Source organism: Phyllopteryx taeniolatus, chromosome 12 (assembly GCF_024500385.1).
Source record: "Phyllopteryx taeniolatus isolate TA_2022b chromosome 12, UOR_Ptae_1.2, whole genome shotgun sequence".
Classification (NCBI taxonomy): Eukaryota; Metazoa; Chordata; class Actinopteri; order Syngnathiformes; family Syngnathidae; genus Phyllopteryx; species Phyllopteryx taeniolatus.
Window position 1 is genome coordinate 1,333,718 of NC_084513.1, and position 13,819 is coordinate 1,347,536.

Sequence of the window (13,819 nt, forward strand, 5' to 3'; positions counted from 1 at the left end):
CTGTTTTATTTATATTTTGTCCCTCCCCCCACATACCCCAATACACACACATCCATCCATCCATTTTCTGAGCCGCTTATCCTCACAAGGGTCGCAGGAGTGTTGGGGCCCATCCCAGCTATCTTTGGGCAAGAGGCGGGGTACACCCTGAATTGGTTGCCAGCCAATCGCAGGGCACATACAGACAACCATTCACACTCACGTTCACACCTACGGGCAATTTAGAGACTTCAATTAACCTACGACGCATGTTTTTGGGATGTGCGAGGAAACCGGAGTGCCTGGAGAAAACCCACACAGGCACGGGGAGAACATGCAAACTCCACACAGGTGGGGCCAGGGATTGAACCCCGGTCCTCAGAACTGTGAGGCAGACGCTCTAACCAGTCGTCCACCATGCCGACACACACACACACACACGCACACGCACACGCACACACGCACACACACACATTTAGTAATTATTTTCTGACAAAAGCTAACAAAAGCCTTTTGGAAAAAAAAAAATGTAATTTTAACGACCGAGGGGGGGAACCCACCAAATCTGACCTATGTGATTGTTATTGGACAACATGCGCATAAAACGATTTGGCCTGTAATCTGTTTTGCCATCTCTGGTCAAAATTGATACGGGTTTTGCTTTGATAGGGTCGAAAGGCCACATTGCGGAACATAAAGTCAACATAAAGTCATCCAAACTTCGTGCAAACTGTAAGGAAGTAGTAGGAAGTTGGAGTATGGCCAGTAGAGTTGGTTTTGTCTCAGTGCACGAAGTCCACCTTGTGTTATGGTCTTCCTTGAAATGGCTTGCACGTGTTCTCATGAATCAAATGCATTCAGTGTATCGCAGCAACCATCTGTTGGACTTATGACTGTTGTATCTTTCACACACACAGTAGCAGAATGCTGCTTCCGTCACACACTCCAGCTGTTTGTTCATCAAGCAAGCGAGTGAGCGAGTGAGCATGAGGGCGTGTTTGTGCAGCCAAAAGTGGTTGCTGGTCATAGGCGAGAAACGACACAGAGCGCAGGACATGCCAAAGTGGATGAGATTTAAACTGTTCAAAGAGAGCAGCAGAGTGAGTACATGCGCTGGTGCAACTTATGTTCGCTGGTTAGACCGGTAGGCAATGCCGTACTGTTACTCTTATACTTTTACTGCATTAGACTTTCCTGTGCTGGAAGTGATAGTTATTGATGAATGAATTTGGGATTTTTTTGGGGGGAAAATCTCACTTTGAATAGCTTGTGACAAAAAATAAACAGTTATATAATTTGGTATACTAAATGAGCATTTAAAACGTTTCTGTGATCATCTTTTAGTCATATACATTTAGTGTGGAATCATCAAAGACACATTTTCCATCATTTGTAAATATGCTGTGTGCAACTTTGAGTTTTCATATATTTGCATCATTAAAATGAGTGGGGGGGAAAAAGGCTTTTTTTGCACTCAAATTTCCACACTTGTTTGCATTTTGCGTACAAAGTTGCCAGGGCAAGTGTTTTAAGTCGTATTGGAAAAAAAATAAAAAGTTTAATCATTGATTTACGTCGACTAACGTGGATCATAGCACCCTGTTGACATTCACTTAGTGTGTCGTAAAAGTGCACGGCTGGTGGGACGGCGTCATGCATGCGTGTGTGTTTGTGTGTGTGATTGAGAGGGAGATTAATGGTTAAACAGGGCGTGTGTGTACGCGCCTGGCAGGACAGGCGCAGAGACAGGAAGCGAGCCATTAGCCACAGCCGCTGCAAGACGTCCTGAGTGAAATCTGAGCATCCAGATGGTTTTGCCTTGGGGTTTGCCCTTTTTCGCAGCAGTCTTTTTGACATGGTAACAGTAAATGGTCAAATACATAAAGTTAAGAGAGAAAGTTTGCAATGTTTTGGTGGGAATCCAGATAAAAGTGCAGCTACAATACATGTATGTGTGTGTACATTTGGGTGTTTGACTGTCAAACACCCAAATGCAAAATGAGAACACACACGAGCAACTACGGTAGGCCAAAACTCACGTCCAGATGCTCAGAAGCACACTAACCAGCTACGTTATTCATGTCACTTACTAGACAACGCCCCTTAAAGGCACATATTGAACACAAAAGTTGTAGTTGTGACTTTCGGTTTGACTCAACACACAGTAATTACACTTTATAAAACCAATTTATTTCTCTGCATTCTATTTCATTATCTTTGCGATTTTTCTTTAATAAACGTGAAACAAATTTTTTTTTTGGAGAGGGGTTCGGACCTGGAAAGGATTATTGGTATTTCTATTCATTTCAACCCAGAATGTTGATTTGACATATAAGTAAACTGAGTTATGGGCTTGTTCACAGAGCAAATTAAACTCGTAAGTCAAGTTACTGTTTTATCCATCTATCCATGTGTTTCATGTTAACGTTAAACATCCTCTTATGTTTAAAGGTTTCCTTCCATCAATTATTTTATTTTTATTATCTTTGATTCCCTTTATCATGTTTGCAAGATAATTTATGTTGGAAATGCCCAAATTATTCTAGTTGATCTTTTCCGCTGGCATTTGAGATGGGCGGATTTGTTATTAATATGCGATGTGAATAAGCTTTGCTCTAGTTGGATCACTCATTTTGAGACTTGCATGCTTAAAAGTTGGAAATGCTGTGTTGCTGTTAAGCTAAATTGAGCGGGTTGGTACCAACCATGAAGTGGGCAGGTACTACGAAACAACGTCACAACTTTAGCGATTTCAAGTCCTGTTGTTGGCAAACAGTTTTGGTGTTCAAAGGCAATTGCATTCAATCGAAAAACTGCATAGATGTCAAACTGTGGGGAAAAAAAATATTCTAATGAAAGGGGACATTTAAAGTCCTCACTCATCCGTCAGCAGTCTCTCAACACAAAATCAGCTCATGTAAGGGGTTAGCTTCACTGGAAAGTATTAAATAACAATAAATAAGCTACATAAAAAAAAAAAATGTATACAGCATAAATCCTGCGTGGCCGCCAGTGCAACTCTGCGCCAGAGGCAGGTTAGACCAATGTTGGTAATTTCGTAGACGAGGGCAGGCCGGTGGATCTGAGAGTGGGCGGGCTGCGCCACTGTGGGTGTTTACACCCGGCTTCAGTCACCACCAATCAAAGCGGCTCCTCTCATTGCCTTTAAATGGGGCGCAACTGACAGTCCCAATGGAGACGTGGTACCATTCTCTATGTGTAAGAGGACAGTCTGTAATTGCAGCGATCAGTGTGTGAGTGGAGAATTATCACTGTTCTGGCCATGGTATGGCAACAGATAAGGTGAGCGGGTACCCTTATTAAATACAGAATGAGCTGGTGATAACTGCTGATAACTCAAATATGCCCATGGAGCTCACTATCTATCTGCCTGTGCCCCGATCAAATTCACCAAAATCACATCAGACCAGAGATCTACCTTGTGCCAGGAATTGGATGTGGTCTGAGCAGGTGTACGTTTTCAAGGGATGTCAAACTCATTTTAGTTCATGGGCCACCTTCACCCCCTTGTTTCCGAAATCACCCATCTTTTGCGTCATTCTCTTCCGGCGTGTCCTCCTGCCCTGTACAGTACTATACTTGAGTGGGATTCATCATCATGCTGCAGCGCCAAACAGCGCTTGTCTGTGATGTCTCTGGTGTATCAAACAAAGATATCATAACGTATCAATACAGAAATCTTGTCTAAATTTAGTCACAAATGTACTAACTCAGTGTGACATCTGGGCTTGTTTTGTTGAACACAAAGCTGATGTATTTGCAGGGAGCCATCCCTTGTTCTCTTGTATGAATGACAACAGGATACACATACAGTATATTGTACCTTTTGCCATCCAATGGAAGAGCATTAAATTGTTCTGCCTGGCCTACAAAAGGTCTCAGTGCCAAGGTCTGCGTCAAGACACATTGCATGATGGGTAAGACCAAAGAGCCGTCTCAAGATCACAGAAAACTAATTGCTGCAAAACATAACGATGGCATTGGTTACAGGCGCATATCTAAGCTTCTGAATGTTCCAGTGAGCACGGGCCATAATACGTAAGTGGAAAGCCAATCATACCACCATAAATTTGCCTCAATCAGGTGCTCCTTGAAAGATTTCTGACAGAAGAGTGCAAAGAATAATCAGAAGAGTTGTCCAAGAGCCAAGGACCACCTGTGGAGAACTTCAAATACCTGGAATTAGCAGGTACTGCTGTCACAAGGAAAACAGTGAGTAATGCACTCCGCTGCCATGGCCTGTATGCGCCCTCACCACTCAAGACCCCATTGCTGGAAAAAAAGCACGTCAAAGCTCGTTTAAAGTTTGTTGAACAACATTTGGACAAGCCAGTTAAATACTGGGAGAATATAGTCTCGTCGGATGAGAGCAAAAATGAACTGTTTGGGTGCCATAATGCACACCACATTTGGAGGAGAAATGGCACTGCACATCACCCTAACAACACCATACCAACAGTGAAGTTCGGAGGTGGGAACGTGATGTTGTGGGGCCGCTTTTCAACAAATGGTACTGGTAAACTTCACATCATTGAAGGAAGGATAAATAGTCAAACGTACCGAGACATTCTTGACAAAAATCTGCTGCCATCTATGAGGATGATGAAAATGAAACGAGTGTGGAAATTTCATCAGGATAATGATCCAAAACATACTGCCAAGGAAACTCTCAATTGGGTTCAAAGAAAAAAAATAAAGCTGCTAGAATGGCCCAGCCAATCACCTGACTTTAATCCAATTGGAAAATATATGGAAAGAACTGAAACGCAAGATCCATAAAAAAAAGCTTATGGAATCCTCAATATTTTAAGACTTCTTGTGCGGAGGAATGGGCCAAAAATCACACCAGAGCAATGTATGCGACTAGTTTCTCCATACAGGACGCGTCTTGAAGCTGTCTTTGCAAACAAAGGCTTTTGTACAAAGTATTAAATGAATACCAGTTGGTATGTTCAATACTTTTTCCCTGTGTCATTTCACATTTTTACACACTGAGCTAATTTGGTCTACTTTTTTTAATATGTATGGGTTACTTGGGTTTTTCCCAACATCTGGCAAAATTTTCATGTCAATAGCACCTTTGGAAATATATGTAGTGAGAAAATTGGTGATGTGTTAAATACTTATTTCAGCCTGTGTGTGTGTGTGTGTGTGTGTGCGCACACGTTATCCCTAACTTGTTCAATCTGAAGGTGGCATAAAACATGTGCACAGTCCTAATTTAAGCTGTGGCACATACAAATGTATAAAAATAAATGTTGATGAAAATGTGTTGTCAGTCCAGACAAAACAGACTTCCTGTTGAGCTGTTTTCAAGACATTGTTGCCTCTGTGGTTTCTAAAGCCTCATTTTAGTTTTCTTCTGATGCAATCGCGTTGGAGTTGCGACATGCAGCCAATTTCGGGCACACTGGTTTTCTTTTTCTTTTTTTTTTTCTTTTTTATACTTTTTTCCATCCGTGCAATTTTAGTGAGTTGGAAAGGCTGAGGTTTGATACGTCATGTGTCGTAACTGCTCTCAATGGCTCCTTCAGTTATCATTGCTACTGCTTTTCTAGTTCTTTCACGTTGAGCACTTTTAGAAGGTTATGATAGACACAAGTGGCAAATGTCTCCAGTGTTTCTTTGTTGGAACATGGCTTAAAATTGTACACCACTGACTGAGGTTATGAGGGGTTAGGGTTAGAACAATTCCTGCCCAGTGCTAGTCCCCCCGGGCAAGCGGAGGTTTGTGAACCCGTAATAACGTTAGACATTGTGGTTAGGGTTACAAATATTGATGGTTAATATTGGAGTTAAGGTTTGGAAAACATTCCAAATGTAGCATTTTAGGTTGCAATATGCATCCCATACCAACGTGGCATTGTGACCCCAAACCATTAGGCCTTTTTAACCAACCAGAAAAAGAAAGCACTACAATGCACTGTAACGTCTTAAATAGGAACCTGGTTTTGTGAAAAAGTCACTATTTAGTGACCTGAAATACAGTTTGCGAGCTGGCGAAAGTATATTAAAAGAAAATATTAATACAAATATATTTTTTCATGGACGAAAATAGCCTATTAACATTGATGTAAAAAAGGAGTGTAGATCACACGGTTACTTCCTTCTTGTCCTCATTGACATGCTACCGTTGCTGCGCTAACTTTGTCAAATTTTTTTCTTCACACTAAAACTCTCAAAAAAGTGAAAGACATGCCGTGTCAGCAATAATGTGATACTTGAGGAGTGCAAACGAGATCCATGCGCCACCGCATCTGGTCACGTGACTGTCTTGCGGCAGCTGTGGCGATGGGCAACATGGGATTGTCCCACACTGTGAGGTCATAGTGGGGAAAAACACGTCATGGTTGGCGCAGCTAACCCAGACCGTCCCAAGCTTTTCGGAAATCTCCCCTCCAATCTGTCACGAGAGCTCATTTATTCATTGATATGCTTGTTGCTTTTGCTGATAAACAAAAACTAATTTAGCAGCAAACTTACTGCATCAAGGAATAACCCAAGCATGTGTGGTGCTAGTTCAAAGGCTTGCTGTCCATAAAGCCACAATTCCAATAAGTAAAATCAATGGTGTGATTGTGCAGCGAGCAATTTCATTCACTGTGCTGCTGTCACGCTGCACCCTCGAAGCATATGACCCTCACACGCTGGTGGCGCGCGGACATGTGCTTCCTGTTGTACACAATCACATGACAGCTAACAACAACCAACGCCTACCGAGAGCAAACACAAAGTGTTTGATCAGACTTGAAGCTGGAAAAAAAAATAGACGATAATTCTTGAAAGTTGATGCTCTCTTGGTCTTGACTACAAAACGATTAACTTTTTGTGATGTTATTGGAGACTTTTTGGAGACTCTGAGACTCCCTTCAAAGCAGGAGCTCTTCACCCCGCCGCATCCAGACAGCAAATGAATGGCGCTTGTTTAACTTCACACCTGTGTCCCGGCCTTCCTGCATTGCCTTGCAGTGCTTTTCTCACAGAATGCGACTCCACTGCAAAAACTCAAAATCTTATTTCTAGTCAAATCTAACCTGATTACCTTAAAATAAGACTCATCACCTTAAAAAGTAACTTGTTTTTTGACAATTTTCCTTTTTTCCTTTGTGTCAAGCAGAAGCGTACACTAGGTTTTATGGCAAGGGGGGGCCTTAGCCGCCAGGAGAGTCACAGGATGTGAGTGAATGTAGCGTGGGAGCACAAAATTTCACAAACAGTTAACGAAGGCTCGGAAATTGCTTTTTAACGTTTTTGGATATATTTTAAAACAGTTTGTAGTGTAGAAAAGGCTGACTTTGCCATGCAGTGTAAAAAAGGACCGGACAGAATCCATCCATCCATTTTCTGAGCCGCTTCTCCTCACTAGGGTCGCAAACAACCATTCGCACTCACATCCACACCGACGGGCAATTTAGAGTTGTCAATTAACCTACCACGCATGTTTTTGGGATGTGGGAGGAAACCGGAGTGCCCGGAGAAAACCCACGCAGGCACGGGGAGAACATGCAAACTCCACACAGGCGGGGCCGGGGATTGAACCCGGGTCCTCAGAACTGTCAGGCAGACGCTCTAACCAGTCGCACACCGAATCAAACGATAAAATAAATGACTGCATGTAGACCTTTTTCCAGAGCCTCACCAACATGTTTCCTCTTCCTAATTTACTTCATAAATATGTATCATGGGCAGCACAGCATTGTAGTGATTAGTGTGCCCTCTCCGTGCTTGCGTGGGTTTTGCTCTGGCTACTCCAACTTCCTCCCACATTTCAAAAACCCTCTTCTTAGGTTCATTGAAGACTCTTCAATTGTCCATGCGAGTGTTTTTTTGTTTATATTACACTGTGATAGACTGGCGGCCAGTCCAGGGTGTGCCCTGCCTCTCACACAGTTACATGAGATTAGCTTTCACTTTTTGACCCTAATGAGGCCAAGTTGTATGGAAAATAGATTCACGAATTGTATATTTAAGGCTTAATATGCATTATGCAAAGTTAGTATAAATCCACAGATTAGTTTGTAGTGTTTGTACAATAGGTTTTAGGATTTAACATATAAGAACATGTAGAGGTTGCTTCAGCCAGCCAAAATAAGTACAAGACACTCACTTAGTCTTGTTGTTGTCAGGTATAAAGTAACCTGAAGCTGTAGAATAGCTAGGCTGGCTGTTGCTATGCGACCTTAAGCCCGGCAAAGAGTGCCTGCATGCACGCATTAAGAAGTGCACATATATACACACTCAATGTAAAATTTTTAAAGGAGACGCAAATGATTACAATCCTTACTGTGTTTTCACACACTCTCTGAGAAGTAATCATTAACTTTTCATCTTGTTAGCTGTGTTTGCAATTAGGCAAGTGTCTGCGTGCACCACGTGACTTTGCAAGCACTCCAAAGACGCTGCAGAGCTTCTTGTTTTCTTATTTTTCGAGAAGCACATTTGTTTGGCTGTGTTGCTTGAACACGGCGGACTCATTTCCTGTGTAAACATTGATGCTAATCATGACTTAAGGCGTTAAGGTGACAGACACATGAACATCGGTAGCAGCAGCAGCATATTTCCCCTGCTCCTGGGTCATAAAATGTGTGTCTGAATTGCATGCCAAAACATCAGGGAGAGCTGTAATATTGAAATGTAAGACCATTTCAGCCATTCAGATGCCTGACTAAATTCCTTGCCACACAAGTCACAATTCAGTATATGCGCAACCTACTTTCGCATTTGGCAAAACAGGTGAAAGCACTTCCTCCCGGCTCGGATGAATGGCTAAGGGGACCGTCACATAGCACCCATAGGAACTTTAAATATTTACGTTTTTTTGTTTTTGTTTTTTTTAAACACAAGATGTCACCACAGACCAACCAAAGATGGCATAGCCGACGGTTAGACATCAGCCATAAAGAAAAAAATTATTTTAGAAAGTTAGGCTTCATACAATCATGTCATTAAATCGTAGTCATGCCCGTGAGCACAGCATACAACAAAACCCGCTGCTTTCCCGGTTTTGGTCACGTGGCATTCCAGATATAGTTGATTGCAACAATGGTGAAAAGGACTCACTCACACGAGGACAAAATTGTTAGGTACCCTACACTACCACACTGGTGGGCAGTTTCACATTATTTCAACCATTGTGAGTTTTTCTTTTCTTTCACGGACCAACAAACTTAGTAGTACCCTGGACTGGTCGCCCGTCAACCACAGGGTGATTGCACATTGAGGGGCAATCAATCACATGCCAAGTCGGCTATGTGGACCACTTCCTTGCAGATGTGATTTTCTATTTCTACTGACTGTGGGCGAAAGGTGGATTGGAGGGTAATTGTTTTGTTGTTGTTGTTGATTTGGGGGGGGTTACATAACTGCTTGAAAATAAATAAAAATAATTAATTTGTCGATTATTTTTTCGATTAATGACATGGATAACGAATGTTTTTTAAATTTACATCCTTTTATTCAAAAAAAGATATTTCAAGCTGACATAAATTGATTATGATTCAGTTTTTGGTTTGGTACTTAACATTTTGCCAGTGTCTTCTTATTTTGATTAAACATAAATAGAATCAGCCTGCTTTCATGGAGGACAACAGAAATCTGAGAATATTTACAGTTGTAATGCTGAATTTCTGAGGATTTGGACAATTTTAAGTTAAGATCTCAATGATTAATCGATAATCAAAATAGTTTAGTCGATGAATCGATTAATTATTGCACCTCTTAAGTCAGCTATTTTAACAACTACTACCAATGCCATTTTCTAGGTGGACTATAGACGGTACTGGATGCCAGCCAATCGCACTTGTGAATGGAGTTTAATGTGGGAATCAACCTCTCACCAAGTTGGCTATGTGATTTACGACATTATCAGTGACATATTCAATCCCATCTGACACCATTCATTAGCCGCTAGATAATCACAGTGAGATTGTGACTGGGGCATTGAGATAGATTCAATCCCTCACTGAGCTCTGTAAATCACTACAATAATGACATTTTCATGTTTCAGCTCTCTGTGGGGGGGGGGAAGCCGACTGTACTGGTCACCACTCTATAGCAGGCTGATTGTTATTGTCCGCTTTGTGAATTAGCTACACAACTCAAAACCAGTTCATCTTTTTTTTCTGCAATGTTCTGTTTTCTTTGTGTCTGCAGCTCTCTGGTGGTTGCGAGTTGACGGTGGTCCTGCAGGACTTCACGGCAGGATGTAGCAGCGAGATATCCGTCAGCACTGGTAAGCGTGCCCACGTCCTCGCCAAATTGTGATTGTCTGTTTTCTTCTGGACGACTATTTATGTCTGTCTCTGTCGTTCCAGGCCAGACGGTGGAGCTGCTGGAGAGGCCCAGCGAGCGGCCTGGCTGGTGTCTGGTCCGGACCACCGAACGCAGCCCGCCTCAGGAGGGTCTTGTCCCCAGTTCTACACTGTGTGTGTCCCACTCGCGCTCCAGTGTGGAGATGGACTGCTTCTTCAACTCAGGGAAAGGTAGGCATAATAAGTACAGCAAGCACTTGAGCCTGTTTTAGGTGTTGCAATTGTGTGACTTCATATGTTGCATTTACAGGATGAGTCAAAGATAGTAAATATGAATTGAATATTTTTTAGCATTTTAACTTCTAGGCTCCAACAATGTTTTCCCCCCATCGGAAATCAATAATGGAATTAATGTAAACGAACAAAATGTGTGTGGCGAAGGTGTGACGTCGCAGATGCTCATCTCATTTTGTAACATTCTTCATTTTCACGCAAGTGTAAAGCAAAGTGAAGCACGGCAAAACATAAAAACAATAAAACTTCTTGTGTCCTTGACAAGTGTTATTGGACTGTTCAACAAGATTCTCCCAAATTATATTTCATGTGAATATATTTTCACACCTCGAGCAAACAAACTCCAGGCTTGTGTCAACTGCAAGTTGACACATAGTTTGCATGTGCTTGACAACCCGGAGCATGTGTCAATATATAGTTATATAATAATTAATTAGTAATAGATTAATAGAATATGTGTAATAAGTATATTCTAGTGTATGACATTATGAAGGTGTATTAAGGACACACTGAAAAGAAAATGTATAAATTACAAATTCTTATGACAAAAAAAAGTATGTTGTCCTGAATAAAATTGTATTTTTCAAAATAAAATTGTAACTTTATGGGAATAGCGTGGTATTTATTTCAGGAAGTCTAAATCTGACAATAGCCTTACAGTTACAAGATTAGTGATTTTAAACTTGCTTACATTATTCTTGTAATATTCCACCTTTTTAAAAATATTTGACTTTATTCTTGTATTATTAATATAAAATATAATATAAAAAAAGACTTATTGTACGACTACTCCTTTTTTCATGAAAAATATGACTTCTGAAGAAAAAAATAAAGCTATAGTGTGCATGTATATAAGTGCGGGCGTGCCTTGCTTTTTTTTCATAACTACAGGTAACTTCCAGGTAAGTTTACCTATACTGACTCCTGTTGTTGCACATGGGACATTACAAAATTTTTATGTCTGTCATGCATGCGTGCGAAAGAAATAGAGTTGCCACCTTTACACACTGAGAAAATGTTGTTCAGTGTTTCCCACAGGACCGGAAATGTATTTGTTGTGGCGGGTATCCGGCTTGTCTGCAACAAGCAGTCGCACAGGACTAAACAGGTCATTTCTTTTATATAATTGTAAAAGACATTGGAAACATATGCGTGTTCAAATAAAAGCAAAGCATAACAAAAGGCATGCATGTGTTTACATGCATTCTCTGTATTCTGTTTTTTTTTTTTTTTTGTACTTTTCATAAATGATGTACTTAAATGAATGTAACAGCAGCATAACTTTAACTTAATATCAGCATACATGTGGGGTTTGGATTAAGGGATGAAACAATTGATTGGCTGATTTGAATATAAAAGGTTTCCACAATTTCCGCGCAGCAAAATCCCAAATTTAATTGTGGGGAAATCCTGTTGTTGCTTTGTTTACTAAATTAAATATAAATGAACATTAGTTTTGTCGCATTTTTACTCTGTGAGAGATGTCTTTTTCGCGCTCTATCATGCCTTAGAGACAAGAATGAGGGCATCTCAGTCACAGGCACAAATACACACTTTCCCCTCACTATGGCAACATCTGTAATTGTACTGACTCAGTGATTAATGAGCTTTTCTTTTAAAATGAACAAGTTCAAACTGTAATTAACCCTGAGGAGTCTGCTAATGACAAAGGAGGTCTGTGTGTGTGTTTTGTGCATGCTGTGTCTCATGACTTAGTGCGTGTGTGATGAGTGTGAAGACTGCAAGTTTGAGGCATACAGATTGTATTTCCCCTCGTGGAGTGACTACTTTATCATGAAGCCACTGAATTTACACTTCAAATAATGTGCTAAGTTTCGTAATGTCAGAAGCTAACATTTGTCTAATGCTAATCTGTGCATCCACCTAAACTAAATGCAGGGCTGCTTATCTATTGGCTTTGACTTTGTAGTGTGTCAGGGAGTGCCGTCTGGCAGCCGGCCAGACTGTGGCAGTGGCTGGGAATCTTTGCCCAGCTGCCAAGTCATGGGCAGAGAAACCCTATGTGGAGGCGGTATTATGTAAATTAGTGGAATGGGCTTTTCCCTTTTAAGTAGTTGCAGGATTCACTGATTTGAGGGAAGTAAAATAAAAACAAGTACATAATAAAATAATAATGAAAACAAATCTTGGAAGGTTATCAAAACTGGAAAAGCCAAACAACCATATATAAAACACACATTAAGTACATTTAAACTTATAAAAGTCTACTTTTTAGTTTTTCTTAACTCCTGTTCTCATTCTCTCACTGTCATGGGAGACTGTTGTACAACCCCAATTCCAATGAAGTTGGGACGTTGTGTTAAAAACAGAATACAATGATTTGCAAATCATGTTCGACCTATATTTAATTGAATACACTACAAAGACAAGATATTTAATGTTCAAACTGATCAACTTGATTGTTTTTAGAAAACAATCATTAACTTAGAATTTTATGGCTGCAACACGTTCCAAAAAAGCTGGGACAGGGTCATGTTTACCACTGTGTTATGTCACTATTCTTTTAACAACATCCAATAAACGTTTGGGAATTGAGGGCACTAATTGTCGAAGCTTTGTAGGTGGAATTCTTTCCCATTCTTGCTTGATGTACAGCTTCAGCTGTTCAACAGTCCAGGGTCTCCGTTGTCGTATTTTACGCTTCATAATGCGCCACACATTTCAATGGGAGACAGGTCTGGACTGCAGACAGGCCAGTCGAGTATCCGCACTCTTTTACTACGAAGCCACGCTGTTGTAACACGTGCAGAATGTGGTTTGCTTATTTCTTTTGCTGAAATAAGCAGGGGCGTTGCTTGGATGGCAGCATATGTTTCTCCAAAACTTGTATGTACCTTTCAGCATTAATGGTGCCTACACAGATGTGTAAGTAACCCATGCCATTGGCACTAACACATGCCCATACCATCACAGATGCTGGCTTTTGAACTTTGCGTCCATAAAAGTCCAGATGGTTCTTTTCCTCCTTGGCCTGGAGGACACGGCGTCCAGAATTTCCCAAAACAATTTGAAATGTGGACTCGTCGGACCACAGAACACTTTTTCACTTTGCGTCAGTTCATCTTAGATGAGCTCGGGTCCAGAGAAGCCGGCGGTGTTTCTAGGTGTTGTCGATAAATGGCTTTTGCTTTGCATAGTAGAGTTTCAAGTTGCACTTACGGATGTAGCGCCGAAATGTATTTACTGGCATTGGTTTTCTGAAGTGTTCCTGAGCCCATGTGGTGATATCCTTTACACATTGATGTCGGTTTTTG

General features: G+C 41.0%; 1 protein-coding gene across 1 annotated transcript in view; it reads left to right on the forward strand.

Moving 5' to 3' along the window:
* LOC133486406 (kalirin-like) overlaps positions 1 to 13,819 on the forward strand; it is a 218,457-nt gene that overhangs the window by 144,890 nt on the left and 59,748 nt on the right. Inside the window, 2 exon segments of the mRNA XM_061791478.1 lie at positions 10,153 to 10,231; positions 10,314 to 10,481. Coding sequence (XP_061647462.1) covers positions 10,153 to 10,231; positions 10,314 to 10,481 — 247 coding nt within the window.